Genomic DNA, 15,406 nt, shown 5'->3' on the forward strand with positions numbered 1-15,406 from the left:
CGTAATTCGTTCCATCAAGGACCGGAGGTTTCAAAAACGAGTTCGCAACAGACGATGAGTCCATCTTATTCCATGTAATAAAATAAACAAACCAAGATCAGTTCTTAGTGTATCAAGAATATGACTTTGATACCACTTGTAAGGGAATTGAGGTTGCACATAAACAGTTTGAGGTGTTGTCACAAGGTGTTGACAACACCTACAATAACACCTTGAGTAATTTGCAACAGAATATAAGTTAAACGTGAATAAAATAAACAAGAAACCAAATAAATAGACTCAAATAAATAAGAAAAAGTATAAAATACTCTTGCAGCGCCTCAGGGCAAAACTTTCACTAGAAATGAATTAAAGAGTTTACAAAACCCTAACTAGTGATTATTGTAAAACCAATTTTCTCAAAACATGTGAGAAAATAAACCATAAAAATATCTCCTAAAAATTCTATGCACGATAGAATAAATAAACGAAAGCAAGGAGTTGAAAAACTTGATGCCAAAACTTCGTCGAAACGGAACCCTTTTGATCTTTGATCTCCAAGTTGGTCTTCAATGCATCAAGTAGTCTTGAACGATATGAAATTTTAGAATATGTTCAATTTTACTCACAAAGTACGTACGTGAAGCTCTTAGGAAATCTCACAGTCTCTCTCCCTCTTTCGGTCGGTCACGCCTATCACCTTAAATAGAACAAGAATCCTTCTTCAACATGTTTCCTTGTAGACGTAGGATTCTCTTGATTTGATTATATCAGATCTACACAATTAAATAAAAATATATATTAGATACGATATGATAAATATTATAGTAAGCTTATCAAAAACTCAAATCAACTTATTCAAGAAAATAAATAATTTGTTACTTCATGTCCAAGAAAGACAAAAAATGTCAAATAAAATCTTTTCAAAATTTGAGAAATTTAAGGAATAAAATAGTCCTTTTAGATATGATAATTACTCGCTCTAATTCTAATCGCAATCAAAACGAGGTTTAAAGACGTAAAACCCGTATGATTCGTGAACATGAAAGAAGTAATTCCATGACACAAGAGCAATGGAAAAATTACCTCACTCGGCGTCGATCAACTTACCAAAGACAAAGAGCTGAGTTTAGCCTACAAACAAATGAAAATTCAAAACCACCAAGGTACGACATGCAAAACATAATTTACCAACATGACACACATATAACATCAATATTTTTTTCAACAGAACAACTTCGTCGCCAAAGATTATCTGAACGTAATAGATGACAAGCGATGATTGAGGAATAAAGGTCCAACTATTTGGCTCACCGTAGAGAAACTTATCGGACATGAAGATATCATTCTCTTACCTCAAATTTGGATGATTCTGAAACTTCAAACACTAACTTGGTTGTAGAAAACACAATGAATACAAATTAATTATCCAACGATAATGAGAGATTTAAGCAACTTCTAAAATTTTAGAAACTACATTCTATATTACATCCGTACTTGATCTATATTGTACCAATTCTTGAGTCTACTTCCACTTCTAATGATTGTGCCTTCCAAAATACAAAATTTTAACTTCTATGGTGTTATTCTAGGTGTGATGCAATTATGGTGTGACAAATGTGTCGTGTGGAGTCAATCTCTTATCATATTTTTTTCATCAACTTTTGAGCGTGGAGGTACCAGTCTACAACAAATCGTCACAATGATCCCGTTTTTTTTGTAGTGTTAATGTTCAACATCTTAAATATTTGTTATATTTAGTACATAAACTCAATTATGTTCCATCACATAATATATTGTAGAGTTGCGTAATGGACAAAATTGTGATGAAATCCAACAATATGTGGATGGCTGGATTTTCGCACCTAAGACACTGTGGAAAATTTTCTCTTCTGAATTTAGCAGGATGTATCCTTCGATGATTAGGTTGCAGATACATATACCAAACCAACATTTGATTAGTTATGACCCAAATCACTTCATAGCGGATATACTCACGAACGACGAAAATACCAAGACCATACTTACAAAATTTTTCAAGATGAATACTGATTCGAAAATAAAGGAAAAAATACTTAAACAGGGAATTCTCTTAGTATTATACTTAGATACAATCTGAAAAAAGGATTCCTCGAAGAAGTCGAAATAAAGTGGTCAGAAGGGTATATGGTGTGTCTCCATATGAAGGTGATAGGTTTTATCTTCGTATACTCCTAAATCATGTTAGAGGCCCAATATCTTTTGAAGACCTGAAAACTATAAATGGGAATACCTATAGAATATTCAAATAGGCCGCTCAAATAAGGGGACTTCTCCAGCATGACGATTATATTCATCAATGCATGCAAGAAGCATGTTCTAATAGAATGACATCTTCAGCAAGAAGATTATTTGTCTCAATATTGGTATTCTTTCAACCAAGTGGAGTTTGAGAACTTTGGGACGAGTTTCATCCACATATGTCTGAAAATTATGGAAGATCAAGTTCAGCAATTTTTTATAACAAATAATTTTCTACTTGATATACGAAGAATGTTGCACCATTACACACATAAACTCGATGATTTTGATTTGCCATCAATCGATATTGAGTTTTTAGATGACTACCCACTCCCAAGATTAATTGAAGACGAGCTTTAGATTCAAATTTCTGATGAAGATTTGAGATCCATTGAATATTTGAATGCTCAACAAAGGCCAGGGGCGGCCCTGGCCCTGGGCAGCCAGGGCACGCGCCCAGGGTGGGGCCCCAAAATTTTTTTTAAAAAATTATTATATATATATATATATTTTTATTTATATATAAATATTATATATTATGCTCTCGCACACAATTCATCCACATAAAAAAAAGGATTTGAGTTTTTAATTTTGAGAGTTTCGATAATACTTTGCCCTTTGGTTAGTTTGTGGCTGCGTGTGATTACGTGAATCGACTATCAATAGTTTAAGAATTCAGAAATTAGAGAAGTACAAAATTTACGAAAATATACAAACACATTCAACAAAATGATCCAAGGTATGAATTACAAGACTCTTGTTCAATTTTATTTTATTTTTGAATTTTGATATATTGTTTAATCTTATTTTGATTTAATGTTTTTGTTCACATTATTTTGGTTTAAGGTAAAATGTTAATATTGTTGTAATTTCACATAGATTCTGAAAATTCGAGGATTAAAGGTCTGAAAATGAATATTTTTCCTATGATCGTGGTTGCGTATCAAATTTTATTGACTATTCATATGACTGTAGCATCAGTTGAGAAAAGTTTTTCCAAGTTAAAATTATTGAAATATTATTTGAGAACCACAATGAGTCAAGAAGAACTGAATTATTTGGCGATCCTCTGCATTAAAAAAAATATATTGGAAGATATATCTTAATTATGACGACATAATTGATGATTTTGTTTCAAAAAACATAAGAAGAGCTAATTTTAAATAATATTTTTTGTTGATTAAATTATTTTAAAGAATTATGTAAACCTTCTTTCATTTGTGTACTTTATTGATTTATGTATTTTGGTTTATTTTAATTATGTTATTCGAATATATATATGAATTTTCAAGTTAATACAAAATGGTTCATAGTTTAAATTAACTTTGCTCAGAGCCTCGTTTTTCTTAGGATCGCCCTTGACAAAGACTAGCATTTGATGCTATCGTTGAGATAATTATGTACAACCAACCACACATTTACTTCATTGATGGTCCACCGGGGACTATAATTATCCCAACTTTTGTGTCATACAGATTATAGATAAAATCAGTAGGTTTGTGTTACATAATTAAACACTTGCAACGTTTTCTTTCCAATCAATGAATAATCTTGGAGCTTATTACTAAATATAATTTAGCATTGATTTCTTCCATAATCAAATCCAATCCCTTTTTTTTCTATTGATTCAAACATTTCGATTCAGATTTGTATAACACATGTTACAAATTGTATTCATTTCCATATTAGCGTGTCTAATTTTTCCTCTTTTACTTTTATCATACATTATGTAGCTTTAAATTATTTTTAAGCATCCTTACCAAGTTGTCTATGTAGATACAGATACTACAAGTTCACACAACATAAATATACATGCATAGTGCTAGCTTAAAGAAATTTGAGCCCAAAAGTTGAGCTAACATCTTTATCATTGATTTTAGAAGTTATAACATACTTTTAAATACATGCATATATTAGGAGTTTTCTTTTCATCTTCAAATGGTTTTAGGCCCTTTTAATATCGTGTATGTAATGTATATGTATATATGTTTTGGTTATTTTAAATTTCATTAACATGAATTATACTTTCTTTGATTTGATTTTTTTAATTTCGTTCATCGAAAAACACTATGTTACTGGGTGAATGAATTTCTAGACTTTCATTATGAGAAAGTATTATTTTCTCGAAAAAATGATAGTATAAAAATGATTGGTAAAGAAAAATTTATAGTGTAAATTACTTTTTTTTGGCCTTGCATACATGAGAAAATAAAACAGATTGACATGCTTTGTAATTGTGCACTCTCATTTTTGCACCCACGTAGAGTACATGAGAGACATCTGCGGGGATTTTTTATTTGATCATACCAAAGACGAATGCGGTTATTATAATTATCTCAACTTTTGTGTCATACAGATTATAAATAGAATCAGTAGGTTTGTGTTACATAATTAAACAATTGCAACATTTGCTTTCGAATCAATGAATAATCTTGGAGCTTATTACTAAAGAAAATTTAGCATTGATTTCTGCCATAATCAAACCCAATCCCTTTTTTTTTTTATCGATTCAAATATTTCGATTCAAATTTGTATAACACATGTTACACATTGTATTCATTTCCATACTAATGTGTCTAATTTTTCCTCTTTTTTTATCATTGATTTTAGAAGTTATAATATACTTTTAGATACATATATATTAGAAATTGTCTTTCCATCTTCAATTGGTTTTAGGCCCTTTTAATATATATATATAATCTTGTTTCCCTAAACCCTTAGAGAAATTGGGGGCGCCAGCTTAGCTGGGAGCTGGCTCACATGCTCCCCATGTGGCCTTTGTTTTTTTTTTTTTTTTTTTCTTAAGTTATTTATAAGGTGCAACGTGGTTTCTCTTTCCCCCCTTACTTCTTGACGATGAAATTTTTGGGCGCAGGGTGCAGGGGAACGTTGGAAAACAACCTGCGCCGTTGCCGCTCCAAAACCGCGCACCCTTCAGAAGATGAAGAACCGAGGGTGCATCTCCGCTGGAATTCAAAGGTTTCGTCATCTGGGTTCCTGAATTTTATGGATGGGATATTGAATTTTCAAGATGAGAGGATAATGATTTTCACCGTGAACACCAAAGAGGAGATTGATTCCGACTTGTTGGGGCCTGGACGAATCGATGTCTGCATCCATTTCCCCATGTGCGATTTCAATTCTTTCAAAATATTTAGCGTGTAATTACACAAACTGTTACCGCAAGTGGAGGAGATTTTTCAGATCGGCGCCACCATGAGCCCGGCGGAGATCGGGGAGTTGATGCTGGCGAACCGGAACTCTCCCAGCCGCGCGTTGAAGTCGGTTATCACAGCCTTGAAATCGGCATAATCACGGGCGGAGCTGACTTATGCGTAAGGCAAGGCGGTCTTCTCTAGATGAAATGGTCTTGCCGGAGAATGGCGGCCGTCTGATGAATGAGGGAGGAGAGATAACAGCGTGGTGATGGTAGAGAAGGAAGGCTTGGGCCCAATTATTTATTAAAAAAAAAAAAAAATGATGTGGCTGGCGCCCTAAATTCCCCTGCACGTGGAACAATCCTCTATGTATATATATATATATATATATATGTTTTGGTTATTTTAAATTTCATTAACATGAATTATACTGTTTTAGATTTGATTCTTTTAATGTCCTTCATCCAAAAACATTGTTACTGGATGAATGAATTTCTAGACTTGCATTATGAGAAAATATTATTTTCTCGGCAAAATGATACTATAAAACTGATTGGTAAAGAGAGATTTGTAGCATAGATTACTTTGTTTTTCCTTGCCAACATGAGAAAATAACACAGATCGATATGCTTTGTAATTGTGCACCCACTTTGATTTTTGCACCCACGAGAGTACATGAGAGACATTTGCGGGAATTTTTTATCTGGTCATACCAAAGACGAAGACGCTACTATAATTATCCCAACTTTTGTGTCATACAGACTATAAATAAAATCAGTAAGTTTGTGTTACATAATTAAACCCTCGCAAGTTGCAACGTTTGCTTTCCAATCAATGAAGAATCTTGGAGCTTATTACGAAAGACAATTTAGCATTGATTTCTGCCATAATCAAATCCAATCCCTTTATTTTATTTTTTTTTATTCAAATGTATCAATTCAGATTTGTACAACATTCTCTATCAAAATTTTTAATTTCAAGGATAGCATTGCTTAGACTTATTTTTTAGATACTGCGAAAGAACTAGTATATCAGAAAACATGTGTCTGGTAGAAGCTCTAGGCCATCGAGATCTCCCGTGCCACCTCCAGGCTCCAGGTGTGACGACTCAATGGACAATAAACGATTGAACTGTCGAGTGGCACATTGAAGATGCCACCTTGTCAAAGTGAAATTTCTCAATATCCGTACCTTGAATACGATATATTGCACCAGGGTGTGCCCTTGCACAAGTTGTGAGGGACATATATACCAGAACACATTAGAATGTAGCCACAGAACTTTATCAGAGACATTTGTTTTTGTGGCATAAAGTTATAATACAACTTCAATATAAAAAAGTTCACCGAAAGATCAAAAGTTATAAGGCGAAAGTTACAGATAAAACAGATATTGCCAAGCATATTAGAAATCTTCATAGGCAATCTTAGCTGGCAATGAAACAGGTGTTACATAGCATTTGAAAGCTTCAAAGGCAACCTTTGATGGCAAAATTACAGATGAAACAGATATTATGTAGCATTGGAAAGCTTCAAAGGAAACTTAGATGGCAAAAATTGCGTATGGAACATATATTATCTAGCATTAGAAAGCAACTACAACGTGCAAAAACTTGAAGGACAATAATAAACGAGGAAAGAACTGCTAACTTCAAATGCAATATTTTGATACATTAGGCCGGGCACACTAATCATGCTCCAATTTATCAATTCTATGTCCATTTTCACTCATATAACTTCTCTTAATACAATCGAACGACAGAAAGTTTGCAACTAGCCTTCACAATGCGCCCGTAACAAATAAATATACGTATTTGAAATCAAACTCAAGATATCACCATCTCCTGTCACTCCCATCATCAACTTCCAAACCCCATCCTCCTCTGTGCCGACTGGATGAGGAGCTCAAAACCGAAGGCAACAAGCCACTTCTTCGACTCGTGGTAGAGTCCAAGCTAGCATTAGAGTTGGCCGACCCCCTTCGACCAAAACAAGAAAACAGATTATTAAAGAACCGCCTCAACCCACTCCTCTCCCTCGATACATTCCCTCTAGAACCCCACGAGATCCTCCTAGGAACACCATTGCTATTGAAGCCACCATCCATTTCCGTGTAAACCACCGGTAGTTCCCTTTCGCCGCCTCTTCTCCCACCGGAAAATCTCCCAACAGCAAACCCTCCGCCTGGTAATCTCCATATAGTCAGTCCTACAGTCTCATCGTCATTCCCCACCTCACTCACAGCTCTATTCACTTCACTTGTATCCGAATTACCGCTACTACTCTCGTTTTCTGTTGGCAACTCATGTCTACAAACGGGACAGGAATTTTTCAAAGTAAGCCACGGCAAAATGCAATCTTGATGGTACAAATGGTTGCAGGGCATGAGGCGAGCCTCACTTCCCAGCTCGAAAGCTTCTTTACAAACCGCACAATACGATTCTACCGCTATATGCTGGTCAGCTATCTCCACAGTGGGCATCGATTCGATTGCCGCCTTGGAAGCAGGCGGATTACTATCAATTCTAGCAAGCCCATTTGCCTCAATTTGAGCCAACTGATCAAGCAACCTGTCAAAACCAGACCCGAGTAGGAACTCAGACATGGTAGCCGGCAATGGTCTCAAACCCGAACCGGCCCCATCATCATAGTACAATTCGAATCCCCGACCACCACCCGCGGCAGCCTCATCCCCCGCTCGGCTGTTATTGGGCCCACGAAGAACAATAACCGGGTTGAACGGCGACCTGTCGCCCCCGTTCCTACGGCTCCGCCTCAGCCTCGGGCTCGAGCCCGACCCCGAACCAGATCCCGAATCTGGCGTTCGCATCATGTACATGGCGGCCGCCGGGAAACGGCGTCGCCGCGAGTCGGAGAGCGAAGATCGAGCTGGGTTATCAACCTCCTCCACAAAACCGCCACTGCAATCCGGGCAAGTGACCGAATCTTGGGCCGAAACCCTAACAAATCGGTTGCATCTGTAACACCAATAGGTCGAAGACATCGACATCCACGGATCTTTCTCCTCTTCCCCCGCTTCAATTCTCGCAAGTAACGAAAATTACACAAAAACAAGACGAACCCAGATCCGCAAAATCCAATCTTTGTGCAAACATATCGAAATTGAAGAGCAAATAGAGGGAGAGAAAAGGGGGAATATGGGGATGTGGAAATGATGAGAGAGGAGATGGAACAAAGGAACGGAGGATATGGGTGGGAATAAAATAACTGGGGAAAGCAGGGGCAAATGTGGAATAAAGTTGAAATGATGGGGGCAAATATGGAAATAAAGGGCCTTGACAAGGGGCGGTTTAGTGGGCGTCAACTGTCGGAATGTGGAACACTGAACTGAATAGGCGCGTGAGCAGTCAACTTTTTCCTTTTTATTTTTTATTTTTATCTTTGAATCAGTCAACTTTTATGTTTTCATACCCGAGATAGTTTGAAAAATGACTTTTGTCAATCAAATTTTTGGATTTATGATATTTTTTCAAAAAATATTAGTAAAATGACCTTCAAATACAAAGAAAATGCAAAAATAAAACAAAGAAAAAAATTGAAAAAGATTATATTTCCAAATCATGGTCAAACGAAGGTTATTTAGTTAAATAAATCCTTCCAGCCCATCATGTTTCGATTACGAATATCTTTTCTTCGAGGCAAAACTAGATCGAGAGAATTTTTAAAAAGGCTTTCTATAAATGCATATAATGAAATTTGGCCTTAAGTTGAGTTAATTTTTAAAATTAGTTTTTAATTATGTTGAAGTCGAATTATATTCTTTATACCATTTTTTTAAAAAAACCTTCTATAAATATCTATAATTACTTGTATTTGTATTTACATGCGGATTTATTTTATTTGTTCTTTATTTAATTTATATTATTAATATTAAGACTTTAGTAAAATTATAAATTTTAGTATGAATTCGTGTATGTTGGTGATTAAAATCAAAACTTTTGGTGATTAAGAACAGATCAAACAAAACCAAGTACTAAATTGATAAGATCATTAAGGAGAAACGGAAGCAGGATTTCAGATCAAACACATGGATAACAATGGACTCATACAGATCGAACAAGACAAAATTGACCTTTATTAATTCTCATATCAAGTTTTCGATAAATTGGACCAGCCCAAATCAAACAAGCATTTGACCTATGCACTTTTGCAATCTTTATATTTTAACATATCAAATGGTCATTCTCTAGAAGAACAACCCAGATCGATTTCTCATGCCTTCTGCCATATCGAGTTCAAATCATACTTGAATAAAATATATTCGGCCAAGATCAAATATTTACTCCTCACCCAGATCAAGCTCGAATGTCTTCAGTCAGATTAGATCAAACAACCGGATGAAACCATTCAAGATCAGTTTCAGCTATTTTTCAAAAAGGTAGTTGAGCTAGAAGACAAAGTCATTTAATGAAGATTTGAATGCTGGTTATCATATCCAACAAAGTCAAAATTTGTGAGCCAATTTATTAGATATGTTTGCGGCTCATTCTCAGAAAGTGTTGGCGGCTCACTGGATACTTTTGAAGACTATAAATATGTGATGATTCAAGATTCAAATATACAAAAGTGAACAACATACGAAACCACGAATTCAAGATTTCATATCAACTCATCCGAAAAGTCAAAAAGCCTTTACTCTATATGATAATTGTGTTTCATATGCATATTTTTGTGATTGTTTTCATGCATTCATATGTTATTGTTGTTAATGACTGAAAACAATGACATGAGAAGTAAAATTCAAGAGACTTTATCTGAAAATCAAAGAATAACAGATCTAGTAAACTCTTGGAATAAATCATCGATATCTTTAGATAAACTTATTGGAATGAAAAAGCAAGCTAAAGATAAATATGGCTTGGGATACAGCATAAATAAAGGTATTCATCTGACTCAACCACTCAGTCAGATCAAAATGACTCAAATGAATCCACTGGATCAGACAGTCTGAAGACTCAGATAAGACTGTTAATGACTGAAAACAATGACATGAGAAGTAAACTTCAAGAGACTTTATCTTAAAATCAAATATTGACAGGTCTAGTAAACTCTTGGAATAAATCATTGATATCTTTAGATAAACTTACTGGAATGCAAAAGCAAGCTGGAGATAAATCTGGCTTGGGCTACAACATAAATGAAGGTAGTTCATATGACTCAACCACTCACTCCTGTCTGGAAAAGAACAACTTTAAATATATGAAGTTTGTAAGATATAGCACGATATATGAACCAGAGATTCCAATGACACATACAATACCTCAATAGAGCAAACTCTTACACAGAGGGCTGGGATATGTTGAGCCAGATATATCTAAATCAAGATGGACTAAACCTAGAGAAAATTGGTCTGGATATAGTCTTGAAAGACAAAGAGCTTCATCTACTCAACATAGACCACATTTCAATAACTCTCCTAGAAAGTATTGGAAGTCAAACAAAAACAATCGATCTGAACATTACACTTGGCATACACATCACAATGCACAAAGAGCATCAGATAGAACTATCACTCCCAAAGGTCAATACTATGGAAAGTCTGTAAAGATAATCCAAATGTGGATTCCAAAGGGATTAATCTAGTGTGGACCCAAGTAGGAATGGGGATCAAAGTTACTTTATTTTGTTCTTGCAGGTAAAAAGAAGTAAACTGATCAAACAATCAGTCTGGTATTTGGACAGTGGGTGTTCTAGACATATGACTGGAGATATAAGGATGTTATCTGAAAATGTACAAGGACCAGGACCCAAGATCACTTTTGGAGATAACTCTAAAGGTATAACCATGGGTGAGGGTAAGCTTATCCATGGAAATATTTGTTGGAACACGTTTTCAGATCAGTTAGATCTGATACCCGGAGCAGCGGAAGTTTAAAAATTTTATTTTCTGATCTGGAACGATTTCAGATCATGGGCATCAAATCCTTAAGATTAAAATAAACAAGTAAAATAATAATAACAATTAATATTTTACCTCTTCAAGCTATGGCTTGATCTATGGACTCCAACAGATTAAATCTGCTCTTGTTGTAAATCCCAGGAACTGATAACTCGCTCGATCAACTCCTGAATTAGGTCCACGAATAGAAAACTAAAACCCTCTGATTGATTGCACTAGAAATCAATCAGATGTTTATCGAAAAGATTTACAGATTTGATCTGTCAATTCAGAATGTAATTTTCCAAAAATCACAGACTGAATTCTCTCACAAAAGGGAGGAGGAATTCGAAAATTCCAAGCTTAGAATGTTATGAAATTTTCGAAAATTGCAAGTTCTATCTCACTTTTCGAAAATCCCAATCATCTACTATATATAATTTCTGTACTGAACTAACTTATATGTCTAATAGGACACTAACTCTTTAGGGTCCATTAGTCATAACTTAAGCCCAATAGGCCAAGTCTATTATTATAGAAATTAATATAAAATTCATCATGACTCCGATTGATAAACTGATTTCACCAATGTGCATAGAAACCATTTCTGCACCTTTTAAAGTCAAGATAATTTTTCTGAATCTGAATTCAGTGATTTCCAAAAATGCCCATCCCTATGTCATTTTAGGAAACCTTACTCCCTTTGTTTTATTATAAGAAGTCCAACTTCTCTTTCGCCAAATTTAACTCTTTAAATTCAACTATCTCAACGGGGATTAGAAATTCATTACTTGTGTAACCCTCAATGGTTCAGGGATACAGCTAGCCATGGGCTCACAACTCCTTGTGACTCAGAACAATAATTTCCGACTTACCCATCGAATCATGGTAAGAGCGCCTAGCAACATTGCCCCATGATTCCCTAGGTATCACTGATAGTGCCTGCAAGAACTAGTAGGTTTTGGTTAGCGTACAGTACGGTCCCTTCATCCATATATCCCAATCGAATCAACAACCATTGGTACATCGAGAGTCGTTCGAGATTCGATAACTATGCAATACATCTTGAAGATCAAATAGTGGCATCGCATGTGCTACTAGGAAACCAAGTAACCTAAAGCACATCATGTACTTTGGCCAGAGATTTGTCACACTAATATCTCCTCAGATCGCATAGGATATCCACACTCGCAAGCGTGTAGTGAATCCTTGACAACAAAGCATTGACTCCTATATGTGTCGTAACTGTACCCAATCTCGACACCTGATAAACCTCATAGAGTCGGAAAACGAGTCAAAGTACAGTACTAGCATATAGAGTCTCCATGATGTTTCAAGTAGTAAGGACTAATGATGTACAACCAAAACCGCGAACTAATCCACTAAATTAATGATAACCACTTGGAAAGTCCGAATAGGGTAGTTCGATCATCCATCATATGAATATCCATTTGCATGCTTCGAACATCTCTATGTTCCATACCAATGAAACGTGGTACTCAGCATCGCAAATGCTAGTCTCAATCTCGAGCGATCCTTATCCTTATTTGCGGACGGCTCAATTGACTAGGAACTGTTTAGAATATACAGTGCTTATAAGATGCGTTTCATGATAGTCATCCAAGTATACTATCACATCTTACATGCACTCTAGTATATTTAAGGTCTTTATCTAAACATCGTATAGTACGTCACAACATAATAATATGATAAAAGATAAAGTAAATGCCAATATAAAAATATAAATTATATTAAACAAAGATTGTTTATACATAGAGTCATAAAAGCCCTTAGCCACAAGTTGACTAATAGGGCACCTACTCTTTCAATCTCTCACTTGCCCTAAAGCCAACTAGTCATACTACGAAGTCCCATTGCTTCGCGATGTTTGTCAAATAATGGTCCTGGCAAGGGCTTAGTAAGTGGATCAGCGATATTGTCTGTAGAGGCCACTCTCTCGACAGTGATGTCTCCTCTTTCATCGATCTCCCGGATGATGTGGTATTTCCTCAGTATGTGTTTGGATCTTTGATGAGACCTTGGTTCCTTTACCTGAGCATTGGCACCAGTGTTGTCACAGTACACCGGGACTGGACCAACAGCTTCAGGAATGACCCCCAACTCTTGGACGAAATTCCTCATCCAAACTACCTCTTTAGCAGCAGCTGATGCTGCAATGTATTCTGCCTCAGTGGTGGAATCCGCTGTGGTGTCCTGCTTGAAACTCTTTCAAGAGACAGCACCGCCATTGAGCATGAATACAAATCCAGAGGTTGATTTCGAGTCATCCACGTCGCTTTGGAAGCTAGAGTTGGTATAGCCTTCCAATTTCAATTCTCTTCCACCATAAACCATGAATACATTCTTAGTCCTTCTTAAGTACTTAAGAATATCCTTCACAACTTTCCAATACATTTGATCGGGGTTGGCTTGATATCTGCTCGTGACACTCAGAGCATAGGCCACATCCGGTCTGGTAGATATCATCCCATACATGATACTCCCTATGGCTGACGCATATGGTATGTGTGTCATTTTCTCTATCTCTTCGTCAGTCTTGGGAGACATAGACTTGGATAGAGAAACTCCATGGCACATAGGTAGATGTCCTCTCTTGGACTCATCCATAGAAAACCTTTTCAATATGGTGTCGATGTAGGTTTCTTGAGTGAGTCCTATCATTCTCCTAGATCTATCTCTATAGATCTGTATTCCTAGAATATAGGACGCCTCACCCAAGTTCTTCATTGAGAATCTACCTGATAACCATATCTTTGTTGACTGCAACATCCCTACATCATTCCCAATGAGTAGGATGTCATCAACGTAAAGTACTAAGAATGTCACAGCATCCTTAACCACTTTCTTGTATATGCACGGTTCCTCCGGGTTCTTGATGAAACCAAAGTCCTTTATTGTTTCATCAAATTTTTGGTTCCAACTTCTTGATGCCTGTTTGAGACCATAAATTGATCTCTGAAGCTTGCATACCTTATGCTCGCTTCCCAAGGATGTGAATCCTTCGGGCTGCATCATATAGATATCTTCCTTAATGTTTCCATTAAGAAATGCGGTCTTCACATCCATTTGATATCTCATAGTCATACCAAACTGCTATGGCAATAAGGATTCTTATGGACTTGAACATTGCGATTGGTGAAAAAGTTTCATCATAGTCAACACCTTGTCTTTGAGTATAACCTTTTGCTACCAATCGTGCCTTGTAGATCAGTACCTTACCATCAGACCCAAGTTTTCTTTTGTAGATCCATTTACACCCTATAGGAACAATTCCATTGGGAGGATCTACTAAAGACCAAACTTCATTTGCATGCATGGAGTCTATTTCAGACTGCATAGCTTCAAGCCATAAGTTCGAATCAGCGTCAGAAATTGCTTCCTTGAAGTTTCTTGGATCACATCCAATGTTGGGTTCACTTTGATCCCCTTCAAGAAGCAGACCATATCGAATAGGAGGTCTAGAAGTCCTCTCGGATCATCTAGGAAGAGGCGTGTCAATTATAGGTTCCAGAGGTGCGGGATCGTTATTTTGTATCTCGGTTCTTCTAGTATTTCTTCGAGTTCCATCATCTTGCCTTTCTTATCAAGTAAGAACTCCTTCTCCATGAAGGTGGCATTCCTCGAAACAAACACTTTTTTTTCAGTAGGATGATAGAAATAATATCCGATTGAATTCTTCGGATACCCTACAAAATAACATAAGGTGGATCGACTATCCAACTTATCTCCTACTGTCTGCTTCACGTAAGCAGGACATCCTCAAATCCTCAAGTACGAATACTTAGGAGTTTTGCCATTCCATAACTCGTATGGAGTTTTATTCACTGCTTTAGTATGGACATTGTTTAACAACAATACCGTCGTTTCAAGTGCATAGCCCCAAAACGAAGGTGGGAGCTCAGTGAAGCTCATCATAGATCGAACCATGTCCAACAAAGTTCGATTGCGACGCTCCAAAATGCCCTTTAGCTGAGGTGTCATAGGAGGATTCCACTGAGAGAGAATCCCATTTTCTTTTAGATAGCCCAAAAACTCGGTACTTAAGTATTCTCCACCTCGATCACATCGAA

At 36.3% G+C, this 15,406-nt stretch overlaps 1 protein-coding gene across 1 annotated transcript; it reads right to left on the reverse strand.

Moving 5' to 3' along the window:
• Nucleotides 1-7,040: 7,040 nt before the first annotated feature.
• Nucleotides 7,041-8,611, reverse strand: LOC140863868 (probable E3 ubiquitin-protein ligase RHC2A). The gene has a single exon (XM_073267624.1). It carries the CDS (start codon nucleotides 8,424-8,426, stop codon nucleotides 7,251-7,253), a length of 1,176 nt encoding a protein of 391 aa, XP_073123725.1. The 5' UTR covers nucleotides 8,427-8,611; the 3' UTR covers nucleotides 7,041-7,250.
• Between the last annotated feature and the right edge of the window lie 6,795 nt (nucleotides 8,612-15,406).

Source organism: Henckelia pumila, chromosome 4, assembly GCF_033568475.1.
Source record: "Henckelia pumila isolate YLH828 chromosome 4, ASM3356847v2, whole genome shotgun sequence".
Lineage (NCBI taxonomy): Eukaryota > Viridiplantae > Streptophyta > Magnoliopsida > Lamiales > Gesneriaceae > Henckelia > Henckelia pumila.